This window comes from Poeciliopsis prolifica, unplaced genomic scaffold (genome assembly GCF_027474105.1).
Source record: "Poeciliopsis prolifica strain line A6 unplaced genomic scaffold, Auburn_PproV2 SCAFFOLD042, whole genome shotgun sequence".
NCBI classification, from domain to species: Eukaryota; Metazoa; Chordata; class Actinopteri; order Cyprinodontiformes; family Poeciliidae; genus Poeciliopsis; species Poeciliopsis prolifica.
In genome coordinates this window covers 4,027,460-4,048,039 of record NW_026562417.1, presented here as the reverse complement: position 1 = coordinate 4,048,039, position 20,580 = coordinate 4,027,460, and the positions used below count along the sequence as shown (strand labels likewise).

Below are 20,580 nucleotides of genomic sequence, written 5' to 3'. Positions count from 1 at the left end.
ACTCTGACCCTTAATGGGCTTTCATTAACGCTTATCTGAGTTTAGGGAGGCTGCATGGCCAGATGGACACTTCCTTTGGTAGTTAGAAAGGCACGGGTAAGCTTCAGGTCCAAGTTTCTGTTTTGATATCGAGCTTAATTCCACAAAAATCGTTAAGGGTGAATCTTTGTAAAAGATTCCACATTTACTGGTCACTGACTCAGATATAAGTATTAAAAAAGACTGAGTTTCCTTTGGATTTTGCGCCTATGCTTCATTCTGGAATCAGACCAGCAGATAAAGAAGCAGGACCTTCACCATCTGTGGAAATTACACATCATCATCGTCTTGGTTTATCAGTCATGGCCTTTTCAATGGTCCAGAGCCGCTTTGACGCTCATCAGCTGCCATTAACCGTTAATAGAACTCGCTTACGCTTTATTTCATCCTCCAGTCTTCGCTCTCAGACATTCCTGAGTTAGACATTGTGATAATGGGACTAAAACGAGCCAGGATTACAGGAAGTTAAGACTGATTCACTAAAAGTAATGTGACATCACATCTGTGTGAAGAGGCGAAGCTGTGTTCCTGACATGTGACTGTAAGACACCAGATTTCTTCTGCTTTAAAAGGGAAATAGCAATTATTAACAGGAACATGCATTTTCATTGGCTAAGCGATCTCGGCTAATAGTTTTGTTACAACTAACACCAGAGTTTTACATTGTCAATTAGGAGGAAACTTGCAAACTTTAGATATTTTTCTGTTGGATTCGAATTGGGATCAAAGTAAGTTTTAAATGAATATGATCATTTCCCCAACCTGAAAATGGATCTTTGCTTTGCTGAAACAAAAGTAGTTACTATAGAAATTTAAAGTGAAATTGACATTAAAGGGGCAGTATTATGTAATATCAACTTTCTTTGAGCTTTGCATCATGTTATAATATTATTCCCTCATAAAAGCACACCCTGTGTATTGCCTTGATTCTTTTATGCATGTTTGAGAAATCCTTTAATCTCCATGGCAACCACTCAGCTGTGCAAAACGACTGGGTGGACCTAGCTCCGCCTTCGAGACGTAGCTCCTCCTCAAAGCTGCAGTGTCCGAGCTTCAGTCTCACAGAGCAGCCGTGTCCTACGACTCCAGACTCAGCTCCTTCAGACTAGCCAGCAGCAGTTAGCAAACACCTGGTGGAACCGCACATCTACTGAGATCATTATAGGAACTACTTCTCTGTGCAATGCTGGTGAAAACGTTGTTAAAGAGGACCCATGTTTATACATTCAGCACTTCTAGAATGACTGAAGATAATAATAGTTACTTTATTGTACTATAAAATGGCACTATGTGGCTGGAAAACACAATACATACCTTTTAATGGAATAAGCAATTAGTCTGACTGTATTGGACTACATCACGGTGACTGACATCATCAGCTGTTATCCACCTCATTTGCTGTTGCTGCTCCTCATTAAATCAAAAGAAAAAAAATTCAGTGGGTGTGGATACTTTTCCAATGCGTTGACTAAGCTTCTCTTTGATAAAAGTGCCGCAGATGAACTTGAACTTGCTCCTTTGGCTATCTGCTCTGTTTCTGTTTCTTCTAATCTGGACAGAAAAACAATGAGTTAAACTCGTCGTCTGGTTTGTGTCAACAGGAATTGTGAGCAGTCAAGAGAGAGGCTCTGTGACGGCTTGGGAGGGCAAACTGCTGGGAAATGGCTTTAGGATGAAAGACAACCTTCATTAAAACTGATTTCTTGGACTGGAGAAGGCAGCAACAAGTGATTTACAATCCCTTATTAGATCACACTTGACCGTACACTTGTATTAACCAACAAGCCTCCCATAATTCAAGCTTAACTATTTGACCCATTTTCTCTTTGGGTTTCCAATCGTTTTACACAGTCTCCTGCCACACACCCAGTTTTTAATAATGATCCACAAATTTGTAAAAGAAAATAGATCTGGGGTTGGACTAGGCGTGGGTCTTCACCCACATGTGGTTCTTTGGCCCCTGTACTGTGGCTCTTAAAAGCCAACTAAGACATATTTAATACCAATCATAATACCAATAATAATAAGAAAAAGAGGTGTTATGATCAAACATTTCTTTTTTGTCTTTTGCATTTTTAGCGACAAAATTTCATTTTGTAGTGCCGATGGCAAAAGTGGCTCTTTGAATTGAAAAGGCTGCTGACCCTTGGACTAGGCCATCCAGGAAGCTTAATATATTCCATTTCAAAAGTTTAAGCGTCTGTTTTTAAGATTCACTATCAGGTTGTTGCTATTTGATGAATTGGAAGTTTTTGTAGGTACGCAGCATGATGCTGCCACCAACATGTCTTACAACTGGTACAGAATCCTCCAAATATACGTCTCAAATTTGATGTTTGTCTCACCTGACCACAAAACCTTTGGTAAGTTTGGATCAGGTGTTTGAAACTTGAACGCATTTGGTTGTTTGAATCGATGAAGCATGCTGACGCTAAGCTCCAACCTCAACCCTGCTGAAAGGTCAAGGACAGAATCTGAGGCAGGAGACAAAGAAATGTCGATGAACTCCACAAAGTCTGACAGAAATGTTGCCACATATTCGTCCCCATTTACACCAGAACCTTGTTGATGTTCATGCTGTTGCCGAATGCATGTAACCTGAATATTAGAACGCCACGTTCCACTTAAACTCAACAGTTGGAAATGGGTTAGCGGTCTGGCTATGTGTGTCTCTCACAGCTTGCCGCTACCACTTGAAACTCGCAACAGAAAAAAAAAAAAAGACCCTGTGGAAATGATGTCGCCGAAGTAGGCCAGCATACGGTAAGCATAATGCAGGAGGGAAAAAAAATCCAGTTTTATAGAGAGGAAAAGGCTAGAATTAAGAGTGGCCAGCTGTCATTGTGTCCCATAGGTCTTTAAGGCCTGGGTTGACTGAAAAAGAGCAGAGCGGTGACTCAGAGGAAATACCTTTCATTCCACTGACAAAGCGCCACAGGAAGAGTTGGATGTTGAAAAGATGGCACCGCCGGGAGCGACGGTCACCGGAGGGACGCCACCCGGGCCGGACTAACTCATCACCTGGTAAACAGCCCACATGTCCTTCCTGATAACTGGGACAGACGGGTTGACCCATGCTGCGGAGCTCAGTGGAGGTAGTGGTAGTTCTCCCACAAGGACAAACCGTGATCAGATATTTATAGGCATATATATGCGTAGCATAGCCCTTAGGAGAAACATAAAAAGATTCATTGACTCTATTTTGGTCCCCATCCAGTAATACTGGAGATTTTGGGCTGCTTAGCTGTGAAAGGAACCGGCTTAAGGAGGTTCGCGCTACGTTGTTGTTTTTCCCGATTTATCTTTGACTAAAGCCACAGAAATGTATACTCACTATAAAGTATGGCTGCTGCAGTTATGGTTTCATCATCTGAACAGGACATTGAATATACCTGGGAGAAATGAATGTCATGATGATGTAGGCGAGCTGTTGCTTGCTGAATGGTCCAGTTGACATCAGCCGCATGTATTTTCCGATAACTTCGGTTTGTAATTGTTTTAACTCTTGGTTCCCAGCGTTCATGAACTGGAATCCTCAGCTGAGCTTTGTGAATTTTAAATCCTACATCTCAGTTTCAATAAAATGGTAGATGGCCAACACAGCATGAGAAACTACAAAGATGGATAAGTATCAAGTTTTTGGTTCGGAGGAAAATATTTACCATGTGTCTTAACTGTTCATCTCTTGCTCAACGAAATTCATTATGCTAAAATAAAATGAAAACCCCAATAATAGGAAATGTCTCAGATTTTGGTCCCTGTTTCAAATGGGAAGAAATGGGCCAGTTCACCATTCCACTTCATTATGATACCTAGAAAGTCACAGTAGTCCAAGAAAGACCTTATTACATCAGAAAGGCCAAGTGCTCTCTGAAATATCCATATCTTTGTTGAAAAGCTTGTGGTCTGAATAGTTAGAAATGAACACAGAGTTCATTATCTGAGAACTTTCAGCACACTTCAATGGTGATTATTGTTGATGTCCACACCCTGCTCATTGAATTGCACAAAAATGTCAAGGCCTGGTGGAGACCTTGTCCGCAGTGCCTCTGAGCAGTCCACCGGTTTCCAACGCCAGCATGTCATTCATCTGTCTCAAAGTTAAGACATCAGACGGAGAAACACAACCCCGGTCCTAACCCACGATCCCTCTCACAGCCGGACTCCCCCTGCAATAAAATATGATGAACGGTCAGCAGTTTGCCACTCAGGCGGGCCAAGTGTAACCGCAGCGTTCGCTGTTCAGACGCAGGGTTCCCCGCCATACTCCACTGCCCATATTTGGTGTGTGTGTGGTCAGGAAGCCCCACAAAATGACTATGTTATATTACAGCATGAGACAATGAGACACCAGGCCTGACCATAAACATGGACTCATGACAGCATGGAAATAGTTTTCTGGAATTCCTCAACGGTGAGGGAATGCTTCCATGGGTCCAATGCTGAGTACAGTAAAGCAGGAAAACAAAGCTGGAGGTTAGCATAGCTTCTGCAGAGACACAGAGATTAGAACTCATTGTTATCTGCAAAACGCATTCACCCATTAAGTTATTGTTAAGGAACTTGACTTGTTTTTATGCCAAATCTACGATCTAAAACAATGTTTCCAGAAGTGCAAAATTACATTAGTTATGACGTATTGATATTCAGATGACTAACTGAGGACCAGCTGTGGAACAGCAGATACGTAGTCTAGTTTGATTTCTAGCATTAAGTCATGTATGAAGAAGAGGTGAAACAACTTCTTTGTCTGGTGGGAGATGAAAGTAGAACTGTTGCTTCTTCACATCAGAAGGAATCGGATATGATTTGGACATATGATCAGGTTGATAGTCTCTATATGGTGATTTGATTAATGACAAGTCCCAAGTTATCTTTTGATCAGTTGCTGGCTTTGGAACGCCACCACTGAATTCATTTTTGTGCAGTAAATATTCATGTTTGAACAGTTACTTTTTAAAAAACATTTCTTGACTCTCGTGGCCTCTTATTGGCCTTCAGGAAAGAGGGTGAAAACGTGCAGCAAATGGCCCAAGACCAGGAATCAAACCCGAGACAACAGCGTTCAGGACTGTAGCATCTGAAAATGGTGCATCTGCTCTACCAACTGAGGCCCAAGAAGTTGCATTTTTGGCACAAAAAAATCATTTCAAAGCAGGTTCAAGGTGGATCAATTCCCACAGTGACACACAGCCACCACCATGTCTCAGTATAAGGATGGTGTGCTGATGATGCAGCATTTATTTTTGTCAAAACTTAAAATATGACTTTGAATTTTGCTTTACTGTTGACACAGAAAAGTCCCTGATGGGTCCACCAGGCTGTCACTTTTGCAGCGACAGCCTGGTGTTCAAATGGAGCCTAAAATGCCATAAGTTTAAGGTTGATGTCTTGATGAAAGGTGAACTATTCTTTTTCAGCCCCTCGTTTTTGCAGGGCACCAACATATCGCCTATGCTGGCTGGCAGATTAGTCCCAGACAACTGGTGAATCATTGAATTCGGGCTTCCAAAGAAGTTAAGGGCCCATTTTGAAAATGAGACATGGGCTTATAGGCGTGTTTAGGTTTTCTGCTTCTCTATGAAGCGTGTCCCGTTACCTGCTCCAACTGGAAGCCATCTGGACGATGCAGTGAATTCATACGGGTGTCTTCCGCTCTGAAAACCGTAAAGAATCATTGTTTCCCAGAAACCCGAGCGTTTTCAGGAAGGTGTGTGTGAGAGAAAGATCATATAAAGATGCTCAAGTGAGTCACTACCAGGTCAGAGGTTGACCAGTGAATAGGGGTGGGGTGAGTGTGTGACATAAAGCTGACAGCTCAGCCGCCCAGAGAGGTGGGCTTATTTTAGAGCTGATATCACTCATTGCTCCCCCACCCTGATTTGAACAAGCTTTGCTGTATGTTAGGTTTCAGTTTGACCAAATAGCTTGACTGCATATAACAGGAAACGACTCATTTCACTTTTGGAATAGGAAGGCTATTGTTTTGAAAGCAATAAGTTTCTGTGGGTGGCGAAGAACTGCTTCCCTTCGAAATAAATAAATCCTCTAGTTCCAGGAAAAAAGCTCTTAATTCAGGCTATAAATCGGATCCGTGTTACATTCAAACTACATTTAATCAGCAGTACGTTTGCTAATATGAAGGACTTAATGACTTTCTGCTGTCTCTGATTAACCTTGCTCGGATTCAACCAAACGTCCTGACTCACATAATGACAGCAGCAACACAGGCCGAAAGTATAAAACACAAAAGACGAGCTTTTAAATAGTGGGACCTAATTGCCAAGTTAATAAAGCAAAAAAACCTGAAGATAATATTATATTTATCAGTATACTAATACAATTGTGTTTAAACTTTAATCCATTTATCCTAATTGAATATCTGGACCTCTGGAGAGCCGAAGGTTTAGGTTCCAACCAGAGTGAGAAGTGCAGAATGCCATGGATGCAGCTCTATACCCCACATGTTTAATCAGTGGAAATAATCTACTGTTTTCTGCTAAACCGCTCCACCGTGAAAACCAAATTGATGGCAGCACAGCTAACTGTTAGAGGAAATTAGAAAAGCAGCAATTGAGAAATGTTGCCAGACCGGGAATCGAATGTGCAACTACCACCACGAGAACTAAGGCCTCCATTCATGGGTCGTAGGTCGTGCTTTGCCCCTGCGCCACCACAGCACGCCCTGCTGGCTTGATTCTTAAACATAGATACAGAGTGTCGAGTCGAAATACCTCTGCTTCATATCAATAGGTTCAGAATAATTACTTTAAGGAAGCATTGCCCATATATAGACTGTGCAAGGTATGAGTACAATGTTTCTGTTGTAATTTCACCATTACACTGCACACTTTCCAAAATTGTCTATTAATAGCCGCAGTGATGACGAGTCAATTGGTAAATCGCTTAAAGCAATTAAAGCAGTTGCAGGATACTCTTGACTTTTACATAGCAAATACTTCATACTATTTTTACAGAGTATGATTACCCTCCCTCTCCATTTCTTGTCACTAGGCTGGTGTTGAACTCCCAAACATACAATGTGCTCTTAGATTAATATTAAAGAACTCTTCCATGAAAAAGCTCACGTCTTCCAGTTCTATTTGTTTTGGACTACGTGGTTGTTGGGAGTTTTCCTTCTCTTTCGGATGTGTCACTCTCTGTGTGGGTAGTGATCAGCCATCCTCTGGTCAGACCAGAGTGTGTGGGTTCTGTTGACCACTGCTGACCACGCTTTGCTGTACAAACCACAGCGGGAGGCAAGTCAACCGACATTTATTTATGTTACTGGAATCCCCCATTAGGCCGACAAGGGACTGCAGAAACATTTATCCACAGCATGGTAACAGGGTCGCCTTACGCAATTATTATTTTAGCTGTTAGGAGATTCATAATGGTGTTTGGACAGCTTCTAAAACAGAGACTTTGTCAGGCATGTGGGGGTATCTGCCTGTTATCTCAGTTTTACCACACACAATCAGCCTCTTGGTGTTTTTCCTCATTAGTTGTGCATGGGTTGGTCATTTCATGGAAACTTGCGGCAGTTTTGTTAGCCTCACTGTGCTTTTCATCTGGATTTTGGGACTTAAGGAAGGAATGTTTCAGCTTGGATTTCTGACTCAAGAATAACTGAATTACAGTGCCTTGAAAATGTGTTTGCTCCCTTAAAGGCAGAAATGATACAACAGAATATTAGAGCCGGGATAAGAGTTTTGTTTTTGTTTTTAAATTGCGAGAATAAAACAAGATTGTGACGGAAACAAACTTGTACAGCAATAGTCAAAAAACGAGATTTTTGACTATTAATGCGAGGACAAAGTCGCAATAATACGAGAGTAAAGTCATATTTCAAGATTAGTTGTAATAATATGAAAATAAAGTATTATTAAAATAATAAAGTTGTAATGATGAAAGTATAAGGTTATATTACCTGAATAAAGACGTAGTGCTACAAAAATAATCATTGCCAGAATACCATAATAATACACGAATAAAGTTATATAAACGGAACAAAGTCGTAATAATGAGAATAGAGACATATTGCCAGAATATTCATACTCTCTCAGTTATTCTGTAAAAATCCATAAGCTGTGGACTGTGGATGAGACATGGACTACAACTCACATCTGTCAAACCCCGAATAAATCCCAGCTGAGGTTTCCGCTTCTTGAGCGTCAAACACATTGAAGTTCAATAAGTTTTAGATGAATGAATCCCTTAATTGTTTCTTTTCTGGTCTCAAAATGATATTTTCTTCCCATGGAGAGGACTTTAAGCTGAATGAGTTTTTCATGTAGCGTAGCGTTTCCATTGCAGTGCTCTGTACTGTACCGTTTATTCCTGCTTCTAGCACAGCCAGAATAAACAGAGACTTGCTTCGCCGCATTCAGCTGTTCCCAAACATCTTCCTCCTTGATGTTTCCCCCTGTTATCCTCCCTGTGTGCTGCGTCTTAATTGAAAGCAGCGCCAGCGCTTACATTTGGGCTGAACCCTGGTATGTGCTCAGGCGAAAAAATCTCAACCGCCCTTCCTTTGCTGTCAAAGAAAAAAAGTTGCTGACTCCTCTTACCTCGTGCGTCGACTCTCTTTTTTTTTCAGCACGCTATCACCAACGCGAAAAGGGAAACGTCAATTGCAAAGGCATTGTGCTCGCACCCATCACAGCTTGGCTGCTGCATCTTTTAATTCTGCGCATGGATTCAGGGCTTGGGCAGCAACATTTGGCGCTGTAAACGCCAAAAATGTTGTAAAACCTCAAATTAAAAGCGGAGAGGAAAGATCCGAACGCTGTTTATCCTAACTGCCACGAGATCGACATTAGATGGTTTTGCAGGGGAAGTCGGCTGGATGAGTTTACTCTTTAAACAGCACGTGACTTCCCTCTGTTCCTGCCCGTTGCTGCATTTGAAAATAGCTCCTCACCAGCTCAGAGGGTTGTGATTTATGCCCTGGCGAGTTGTGATCTTCCAGAAAGTGTTGCACGAAGCTGCGGTGAGACGTGCAAGTTTAAAGCCCAGTGGAACCGTAGCAATCCAGACTCAAATCCAGACTCCTTCTGTCTGTTTTATGTCTTGGATGTTACAGTAAAGCTGCATGTTCAGAGTTTTCCTAATTCAATGTCTTTTCTGGAAACTGGATGTAAATCAGGAAAGGGGTGGGGGACATGGGGAACCAGGAGGTTTTCTTGGAAATCGCATAATTCGGGAAGGCGGGTGGCAGCTGAGGGATGGCAACAACTGTCAACAGTTGGTCCCTGTGACCTCCGACCTTTGTTTGTGTGAACACACAGGGCAGTGTTTGGAAAAAGCGCATCGAACCTTCTTCGTGTGCTTGGATAATTGTCCCCAGCATCACAGGTGCAACGTCTGCATTGGTGATTGTTTTTGCCAGCTAAAGTCACTAAGCTGTAAGGATTGACGGAATAATTCCATTCCCTCCATGGATAATGGCAGTGAGAATCCTACACTAGCCAGACCGATTCTTTCTCCACTACTTTCTTTTCCGAGGCCTAATATAGTCTGGAAAATGGGAAAGACATTTCACTTTTCCTCTTGATTGAAAGGAATGTGGGACGTATGGCCTCTCCAGGGCCGGGTCACTGGAAGCCCAGCTGTTCTTTCTCTTCATATAAAAAGAAAAGTATGTCGTTGAATTGATTAGTGCTGGTAGGACCTGCTCAGATTCCTGTTAAAGCGAAACCACAAGAAAGCAGGATATAAATAGCCAAACTTAACAATCTGGACACCTACTTAGCATTGACTTTTAGACGGAGCTTTGTTTAGTTAAATGAAATGCGCTGGGCTGTTTGGGCTTGAAAACATGCTTGCTGATCATTTACAGTGGCTTCAATGTTTTTAGGCTGAGTGTTTTCACACCTGATAGTCCGGGAGACTCAGTTCAGTTGGTGAAACTTGCAACATTTGCTACATTTTCAGCCACTGCTTATCAATCTATCCAAACCCTGTAAAAAAAACTGTTTACTCCCTTGTCTGTGGTGCCACTGAACAAACAAGAGAAAATCATCTGAAGAAGAAACCGAGTGCAAAGTTCTACTTCATAAAAGGCAAACAGAAATGGAGTAGCGTCAGATTTTAGAGGTTGTAGGATTTCTCTTTTGTCTTTGCTAAAACACCACAAGTCATTTTACATGCTAGTGATAAGACTCACTAATTACCCAGAATGCCCTGCTCTACAGTCCACTTCCTGCTTTTGGAGCGGTCTCTGGTCCACTTGGCGTCCACATATGCATTTGAACAGCACCAGAGTTCACTTAAATCAAACCGAGGGACCTAGTTTGGTTCGCCTGCGTATTCACTCCTTCCTCAGATGAATCAGACTTTCTAGGCAAATTGACCAGAGTTCAATCAAAGTGGCCTAAACTGGGCAGTTGTGAGTGCACACTGTGATTAGTTTCTCCTTTAACATAGCATATTTTATCTTTCCTAAAGAATTCAAAACCATTTAATTCCGGTATTTTGATCTCTTCCATAGCTACAGGTGTATAAATATTCCTTGGTCAACTGGACGTGATTGTGGATTGCAAAGACTCGGTGACGAAGCGGTAGCTTCAGAAATCACTAACGTTTTGCAGCCACCCGCTGCAGACGTCCGAACAACATGTGGCCTTCAGATTAACTCAAGAACAGTGACTAGACAGCTTCGTGGAATAGGTTTTCATTCCACGATTTCCTGGACAGCAGAACTTGCCTGACTGAATTCTATGGAGTGTCTAGTTTGATGTAACTGGTGGTTTGCCAGTTTGAATCCCTGCTCAGTCCACCTCAGTGTTTGTGTCTTTGGGTCAAGGACACAGTGGCTGCTGGTGGTGGTCGGAGGAACAGGTGGTGCCAAGTGTATGGCGCCTTTTAATGGTTTTATTGTTGATCCATCTCATCTACCTGCATACATATGTTCCTTCCTTCAAATCATTTCTCTATTAGCCACTTATTTGTTTGCCTTAATTGAAATGAAACAAAAATGTATCGAACCGTATAAACTGTTGTACACCCAAATAGGATACATTGCTTATTTCTGAATCTTCCAAGCACAAAATAAGGTTCGATGATAAAGCAATTGCCTCCTTTGCTTCCCCATTACCACCTTGTGTTTGTCAGGAAGCGTCCAGCATGGAAACTTCCCTCCTCCAGGTCTAACTGGTGCGTTCCAGACAGCTGGCTGCCTCATGGATATGCACAGGAACAGACTCTTAATGGAAAACATATGAGCTCGAATTCCACAACATCAATTACCAAGACACATTAGGTGGCTTTTACTACACTACAGTGGCATGTGCTGCTGTTTTGGTGTGGGTGTTAGCCCTGTGGGTTACTATGACAACTTGTAAATGTCTTTTATGGCGGCGCAGGAACTACGGTATGAGTCACGAGTGTTACTCTTACGGTAGCTCTGACGTATTGTTTTGAGGATTTCAAAGACAAAAACAACATGTTCCTGAGAGTTCTAACGTTCCTACTTTGTGATCAACTGACACCTGATATTTGACCAAACTTTACCATTTCCTTTGCTTTTCCATCAATGCGACCGAGCCGAAACTTGCTGAAACAAGTCCTTCTGTCAGGTGTATAAATTCTAACTCTAAAGGGAGTTTCATCATAACCATTACTTGTCTCTTGAAGCCTTCCTAATCCACAGGCGGCGTTTGATGTGGGAAGGCCGTCTTTGGTGTCGCTGCAGACGGACGCTTGAAAAGGCTTCTGGGTCGGGGTCCCCCTGCGCTCGCCGTCTGCCTTAACCATCGCGCCTGATGTCTCCCTCTTGATGTGGCAGGTTTGAGAGGCCATAGTAAAAATTAAGAGATCATAAAGGCGAGATGGATGCACCATGTGTTTTGGTTTATGCAGCATGTGCAATCCACCGAGGGGTTTTACTCCCACAGCTCTGCGACAAAAGCAGTATGAGCTTAGCAGCTGAAAGTCTAGGTTTTGACTTCAATTTGCTCCACTGGTCTTTGAACAATGTTGTGGTTTCCATGATAAAAGAAACTGAGCATAAACAACTGCTGTCGAAACCAAGTATTTATTTCACAGAACAACCTTTTTTAAATAAGTCAAATAACTTTTTATTAATATCTGTGCATTGTTTTCAAAGGAAAAACCGAATGTTTAGAAAGAGCGTCTGTGATGTGATGCCACTGGAGGAGAGATGGATCAGAAGTAAAAAATGAGAGAGGGAGCTAAAAATAGAGGAGAGGAAGAAGGATGAAGAGAATACTAGCACAGCATAAAGTATTCACCCCCTGGCATATTTTGCCCTTTTTATTGTCTCATCAGTCGTGATCAACAAAATGTTGCTTTTTTTGACAAAATATTACAAAAAATCATCAACATTTCGCTTCAAGCATTGAGTTATTAAAACGTACAAACTTTTCATTGACATTCAAATCTATCAAATACGACTTAATGTTATTTGGTTTCTCCTCCAAAATGGTCAAAATCTTGATTTGTCTTTGTCTTCTTACACCGCTATCCTGAAGATGAACATGGAAGGTTTTAAGATAAAAAACAAAAAAAACCAAAGCTTTTGGTCTTAGAGTAGAGCACGTTTGTAATTTTAGCAATGAAAACCGCTTAGCAGAGTGTATTACACAGTACCATGATTCACCACCAGCCCTGGCCTGAGCGTCAGGCTTTGTTTTGACTCTATGCAAATCCAGTCTAACCGAGGGTTGTTGGTGAACGGGTTTCCCTGAAGTACTCCGTATGATCCTCAGCCATATTTACTGAAATTTGTTTAAGAAGAAAACCTAGACTGGTGAAGTAACCCACCATATAATTAGCTCTTTCTTAGCCTTTTTTTTACCACACGGGATGCCTTTTGCAGATTTTCCTTCTCGGAATCAAAGGCTGAGGGGCGCAGATGAAAGCAGAACAGTGGCATCTGAGGGTCTGCGGAGGCCTCTGAGGGTCTGCGGAGGCATCTGCGCGCCAACTTTCTCCAAATAGCAGAAACTTGTTTTGTCAAACATTCTTGTTATATATATCAGTTTCTGTAAAAATAAGGACTGCTCCCGTAAAATCGACTCCCTCATGTCTGAGGCGCAGGATGGAGCTATAATGCACATCAGAGGTGCAGAATATTTTCTTACAGCTCTGCTTGGTGGCTTGAACCTTGAGCTCGGAAAACTGTTTAAAAACCAATTCCAATAAAGAGGTCAATTGATATTGAATTTGTATTTTTTTTTGTTTGTTTGTTTTAGTGGAGTTGCACTTGCTCAAACAGGCTTTCTGCAGATTGCCTTAAATGGAAGAACCTGTCAAGGGAAGTGCTTCATTTCAATGAGTGTGAAAGGAAGGGAAGACTGACAAGGACAACAATGTGTCTGCCTCCATGGAAAATGCTCGGCAGCTCCACAGACGATGACAAACACTCGCGATGTCCGGTCGAAGTCCCTTCAAACATTGCAAGCGTTTTCCCTGTCAAATAGTGAATTATTACTGAAACAGATATTTTTGTGGTCAGCAAAAACAATATGGAGGGGCCCGCCTCCGTCTGATGGTTCTGTCTGATCAGACACAGAGGATGTGGTCGTCTCACCTCGACGTGTCTGCCGTCATTGCCATGATGATGGGAATGACTGGAAGGAACGTGTCCAGACAGAGTGGGCGGCTCCTCCTTCCCCCTCCTGTCCACCCAAAACTCTGTCTCCATGAGGCAAACAGAGATCCCCGTCTGCCCAGCTCTTCTCAGATACGTGTTGAACCTCAGGCTCCGTATCATACGTCATGTGACGCACACGTTACTCCTGTAAAGGTTGTAAACGTCCGTAGACCTCGTTCTTTAGGCTGATCTTAAAGCTGTGAGAAACGGATCTCATATAAACACTTCAGTCAACCATCAGATTGGTGCACAGGGTTATTCTAGCCATTCATCTTTCCAGTGTTTCAGGAACTCCTGGTCATTCATGGAGTTTCTTTAGACATGCTGACATTAGCATTGGGGACGTCTGTGTGCTGCTGCGACATGTTCAGCACTGAAATGCTGTTTCAGGTTTGAATAGCTTGTCTACATAACAATTCGTCCTTTGAGTGGAGACCATTGGCTCCCCTCACATTTTATCTGGCCGCTGTGCACATTCTCAGGAATTTCAACAATTCTTCTTGATGCGGTGGGAAACGCGTCGACGGGGAGACCTGTGCTGCCACTGTGTGCCGACAGTTCACGATTCAGGCCTGTGTGGTCACAGCTCGTCAGTATCAGCTGTACTCCATCACCTCGGTCGGTCAAAGGCCTGAAACAAATTGCCGGCAGCACTGCGATGTGTGGCCCAGTCTACTGACAGGGAAGGGTGTGCATGAAATGATAGCATACTTCCTTCCTTGTTGGAAAGTCTGCTCTCTTGTTTACTCTGTCCATTTGGCCTGCGGCCATCTTTGGGGTGTGTATTCTTACGGCTGTCAAACTGCTGCGTATCTCCATTCCATTCAGTGGAGCAGGAAGTCTTGAAGCCATAAGATAACAATGTATTTCATACTGTAACTTACACAACTACTGGGCCCACTGCTACAGAACCACCTCAACTATGACTCAAATATTGCAGCCATGACTCAATGGCAGCATTACGTACTCTGATTATTTACGCTGTGCAAACACTTTACTCACCTTGGCATGCTGGATGGGTAAAAATGAAACCTGAACTGTCAGCCAGGCTTATTTTTGGATTCAAATGGCTATTTTTTTTTTTCTGTTTACCACTTGCGACCATTTATGGACATTGATGTTTCTTTCCCAGATGGCCGGTGAATATGAAAAGAAAATGAGAAGTTGGTGAATGTCCCAAAACTACTTGTGTTGACAGAGCGTAACACTGAAATCCACACCCTTGATCCCAACACGGACGCACTGTTCAGAACAGGAACACTTCAGAGGCAACTTCAAGGTCACAGGATGAGATGATGTCTAACAGTTATGTTCTAAATCTCTGCAATACTTTTGAATAATTATGTACAAAAATATTTTCATATGAGAGAATTGACCTAAAAGTCTGTTGCGTATCGAAAGGGGAAAAATGAGAAGCTCCGTCTTTAGAGGGGTTCCCATTTTCCAATTTTATTGGAGTAATGCGAAGTGAGTAACCGCATGGAGGTTTGAAGATGCTTCATCTACTTCAACTCTAAAATGATGAGAAATGGCGTGTTTGTGGTCTGCCTGGCCTGTCCAGACGCTTCCCAGTGGCATGTGGTCTTCCACCCAGCTTCCCAGAACCGAACACCAGAATGTGACCAACCATCATCATTCTGCAAACTCCTCCCAGTGCCGGGCAGCGCTGGGTTTGATGGGACGGCCTGAGAGCCAGGCCGTTTCTGGACAATCCAAATCCAAAACAAGGGGGGGGGAGTTTCCGCTTTTGATGGCGTCTCCGCGTGGTGTTTACCACACGTCTGTCTTCCTGGATATTTAAAGGTCTGAGTTGTTATATGAACCTCCTTAAACCCTTTTGTCTGTCAATTCACTGACCACCCTTTCCTGGACTTGGAGTCAGAATTTATGTTCCCTCCTTTTTTTTTTTGGTACAACAGAAATCCATTATGTTTTTGTTTGACCAGTCAATGTCTTTAAATGGCCTGAAAATATACATTGGAAACTGGTCACCGTATGAGCCGTCAAAACAGAGATGTTGAAAATGAGACTATTTCTGCTATCATCTCATCCACTGCAAAAACGCACAACAGTACTGTTTAATTTTATTCACAGTACTATCGGAACAGTGTTCACATCGGCATGCTATTGTTTTTTTTTATTCTAACACCAAACGCCATGCTGTTAGCCGTTAGCTGAGGAGAAGATAAAACCTACTTTTGGTAAAGTTTTATGTTGTTTTCAGGGAAATAACTACTTTATTGTTTTAACATTCAGCAGTAGGATCTCAATAAAAAGTCCATCACTGTTGCAATCTTCACTGTTAACTTTGTAGTTACCGTTAGCTGCCGATATTTTTTTTCTAATTAACGCAGAGAAATGGAATCGATGTGTTTCTGTTCCTGAATTAGTCTTACATGTTGTTTACACTCAGTGGGGTTAACAATACTTCTGATTCAATGACTGATGTGTCAACAACTGGACTCCATTGTGCACATGTTAGCAAAAAATGTAGTTTTAGTTCAAAATGTCCAATTTAAGCAAATGATGTCAAAGTAAGCAGAACCAGGAGGAAAAAAATCCCCTTTTGCTCTCTTATTATTAATGATTTTGTGATGATGATCCTGTCTGCAGGTCACGACCCCTTCGTTCCCTGTGGTGGTCAAGATGGGGCATGCTCATGCTGGTATGGGAAAGGTGAGCTCTTTAAAATATTAAACCACTTTTATCATTTGAACCTTTATCTCTGTTATAATTGATTGTTTCATAACTGAGTGTTGAACTTATTGTGTGGACTTTATGTAATAATCTCCAGTTACAACAGAAAAGTATTTTCATTTTAAAGAGTCAGAATATGTGTCGGACCCCTGTTGAGTCGCAACTAAAACTTTATTTCTCACATAAATGCAGCACGTATCTGAAAGGACACCATACATTCAAATGAAGATGCTATCTATGTAAACACTGAGTATTTTTAGCTCTTCTTGTCAGAGGATTTCCAGACAAACTCGCCGGGTTTGTGTCGATTCCTCCCAGGTGAAGCCCACGTCTCTTTACCGGAGCCTCGGCGGGCGAGTCTTTGGTTCCGACAGGAAGTAGAAGTCAGACGGATGCGGTGCGGGCCGACTCAGCCTCTCGCTGGACTTTAAACAAACACTGGCTCTCATCTTTCACAGATTGACTGACTAAAGCGACTGCCATGACAAAATCCCTGTTATGTCTATGGTTGCGTAATGCCCCGAAGGACAACACACAAGTCTTTCCCGACAGAAAAAAAATAAATAAATGAAAGTTTTTTTTATTGTTATTTATTCGTGTGAAGTAATGGAGTTATGCAACGGTTGTAACAAAAAGGAAAGTTGTCAGAGCTTCTCTTTTGGTGATTTATTTCATTCTGAATGGGAGATTCCTGTTTGAATTTAGCTGCTGTGGAACATCGCAGAGCATCGATCTGGTCCTGTGTTCAGACTCCAACGAGTTCAGAGGGAGTGAAGCTAAGCCGCGGTTGTGTCATTCTCAGTAATTTGCGACTCCAAATGACTTATTAGCTGCTTCAGCTGTTGGTTTTAACAAGTATTTTCATCTTGCGACAGTAACAACGCTGTTTAGTGGAGTCCCATTAATGGCCCGCCCTGCTTTAGAAACCTTTTTTACAGTTTTGGGAACATTCTGTCATGTTTATTATCCTGGTGCTGCTTCTATTGCGTCATTGCTAACAGGAGCTCTTTGATCCACCCAGAAAATTCATATGGCTTTACTGGTGCATTTTGGACTTTGTCTTTGAAGAGCCTCAGAAACCACAGAGAACCTCCGGAATCGTACAGTTTGTCATGTAGATGCTCTTTCCTTCCTCGTTTAGTGCAACGTTTAAATCTTACAAAAAAAAATAAATAAATAAAGAAAATAAAGGAGGAGGAGAAAAAACAAACAAACAAGGAGTGTCATAGCAACAGATCAACTTGTTTCGGCTTGCGTGACCTTGATGAAGGACAGCAGTCAAAACATGTGGTCTGTTGTTAATATTTGTCTCCCCTATCAGTGTTTTTATGAGCTGTATCATCAACCTCAGCTGCAGACGCCACCATTTGTTTTTAACTTGGTAGCACTTCACACACTAAATTGTTTAATATCATTCAGGAAATTTACCAAATTAAGCAAATATGAGGTTCTACTGATGGCATCAGTATTTTTAGATTTGACGTTTTCCCCGGCAGTTCTGGTCCCCGACGCCTGCCGATGCTGGCCGTCCTTTTGTAACATAAACAAAGTCAGAGTGATTATAAAAATGCCGTTTTACATAGATCTGGTTACTACAGAAGCTAAATGCTGCCTGTTTAGTTCCAGATCTGGGAACAATCAGCGAGAAGATCTGTGACAACCTCAGGAGTCTGCATGGTTCAAACTCGAAGATATCGACAGGACAAGGCCGTCTGTGAATGAAGCAAATAAACTGGAAAAAAAAAAAAAAAGGTTATAAGATGGCCTAAACAAGGTGCACAGCTACATTCCACAGAGATGCGGTGGCATGGATTTGAACAGAAAACAAATGGTTTAAAGTTACCAGGCTAATGTACGCTGCGAAAAATGAATGTGGTGTTGCCAACGTGTTGAGTGTTGAGCGTTTCCCTCCAGTCTGTGTTTACAGGCCACAGCCTAATAACTCCATCGTGACGTAGTTCAAAGCCGCCCCCGGCCGCGTTTCCATCCAGGGACCCTTCATTACTCAGCCTGGGTTCGAGTGTCAGATTCCTGCGGGATTCGGTAGCAGCCGCTGCTTTGTGATTAGCCCCTCGCTAATGAGCGCCGTCTCTCCTGCAGATTAAAGTGGAGAACCAGCAGGACTTCCAGGACATCACCAGCGTGGTGGCTCTGGCCGGGACCTACGCCACCACCGAGCCCTATGTCCAGTCCAAGTACGACATCCGCATCCAGAAGATCGGCAGCAACTACAAGGCTTACATGTATGAGGTTTACCTTGCGTTTGGTTCGATGCAAAGTCTGATGGAGTTTAGAGACAGCAGATGCGTGGAAGTCTCAAGAGGAAGACATGAACATTACCAGAAGCGTTGAGCTGATGATTGTATTTTCACGATTAAATTCAACTGCTATTCCTGGGCAGAATGTCTTCTTCTTAAGTCTTTCAAGACTCAGGATGTTATTGATGATGCCTTGAGGAAAAATATTCATTCCTCTTTGTCAGATATGTTTATCTTACTGTTTTAGTGAGCTTTATAAGGGTTTTATGTGGCCCAACCAAAACATTGCCATTCTTGTGGGGGAAAACTCAAACACAACATCCGCAAGATGGAACATGGCAGCATCATCTTCAACAGGCCTGAGAAAGCTGCTCGAAGAAAACCCATGAAGACTGCAAAAGATTTGAGTCTGCTTGGAGGAGACAATGTCCCACACATGAAGTCGGAGCTACAAAGGAGTTTGGTCAAAGTGTCTTCATGTGGATGTTCTCTTTCACTTCGGAACCGCAGCATCTCTGTGCAAACGACTGTGGTGGGTGGGATTCTTATAGCCAAGAAAGTAAGACTAAAATTGTGGAAAACTGACAAAGTTCCTCAGTTTAAAATGTGGTCAACTGAATTTACTGAGATACTCCATTTGGAGAAATTACAGTATGACGTCACGCTAACAAGTTCTGCAGTATCTGGCAGCCGTTTTTGGACCATGTCACTCAGCCTAACATTGATCCTGATGCTCACTCCGCCTCCAAGTCTATAACGTCCCGTTCTTTACAGACGGGCAAAACCATCCTAAAGTGTAACCGGTAATCAGTGCAGTGTAGCCAGTTATTTAGACAATTACCCTGACTCCTTCTTATTTTATTTCTTTTTATTATAATTTCTTTTCAGTTGTTGTCTTTTTGTCGTACTGCTAAGAGTACATTTTTTCTTACACAATGACATATGTATATATGTTTTATACTGTTGTGTAGGATTTCTGTATGTTGTATTTTGAAAAAAAAACTTATCATATATATTTACCAAAAAAAAAAACATCTTCACGTAATAAGAGACTTACCCCGAAACACTTGCAGTCATAATGCCAGTGGTTACGACTGCAAGACTAAAAAAAAAAAACACAAAAAAGCATTTGTACGAACCAGAATTCATAACTTTGTGTTGATCCTTCAAATTCATTTCTAGGAAATTGTGTTGGTAAAACATGACCTCTAAGAAAAAACAAAGACAATCTGCTCCCTGCCTCTCTGGCTTCAGCCTGTAACCTTGCAGGTGTCTCTTGATGTTGATGTCAGAACAATGCTGGAAAACTCCATTTTCCAGCATTGTTGAACTCACACCCCTTTGGAAGCAACAGAAAGTTCTCTGCAGCGTTAGTCGAGCGTGAAGCAGCAAAAAACTCCAGTGAACACCCTTCTAATTTTCATGTCTGCGAATCTCGATAATTACCAGAAAAAAAAAAAAAGGAAGAAAGAAAATCAGAGGAAAATGATAGAACTTATCTGATTCCGCCGTTTCCTCCAGTCTTACCAGTAAAAGCAGGGGCCCATAATTGGCTCCTGACACAAACAACATCGAAGGTGTGGACGGCAGTCACCGTCACTGATCAATGTGTGATAGCTGTCTCATGAGGTTAGCTGTTTAAATGTTTTTGTTTTTGTTTTTCTGATCCGTTTCTCCTTTTTTTTTTTTTTTTTGTTTGGCGGGGAAATTTTTAGGAGGACCTCAATCTCTGGCAACTGGAAGGCCAACACGGGTTCTGCCATGTTGGAGCAGATCGCGATGACAGACAGGTCAGCTGCCCCGAAGTTTCCCACCAGAATGTCCACCATCACAGACAATCGTGTTTCTTGGATGTTTCATAACTGCCGTCAGTTTCAGACGTGTTCCGACAGACGTGCTGTTTTATAACTGGGTGTACTTTCTAATCCTCCAGTCATTGCCGGTTGTTGAATTGTTTTTTTGTTTGTT

At 42.2% G+C, this 20,580-nt stretch overlaps 1 protein-coding gene across 1 annotated transcript in view; it reads left to right on the top strand.

Moving 5' to 3' along the window:
- Positions 1–20,580, top strand: part of LOC129376018 (synapsin-3-like) — an 88,442-nt gene that overhangs the window by 52,204 nt on the left and 15,658 nt on the right. The window contains exons 7-9 of the mRNA XM_055055413.1: positions 16,271–16,333; positions 18,455–18,597; positions 20,328–20,402. Coding sequence (XP_054911388.1) covers positions 16,271–16,333; positions 18,455–18,597; positions 20,328–20,402 — 281 coding nt within the window. The remainder of the gene's footprint in view (positions 1–16,270; positions 16,334–18,454; positions 18,598–20,327; positions 20,403–20,580) is intronic.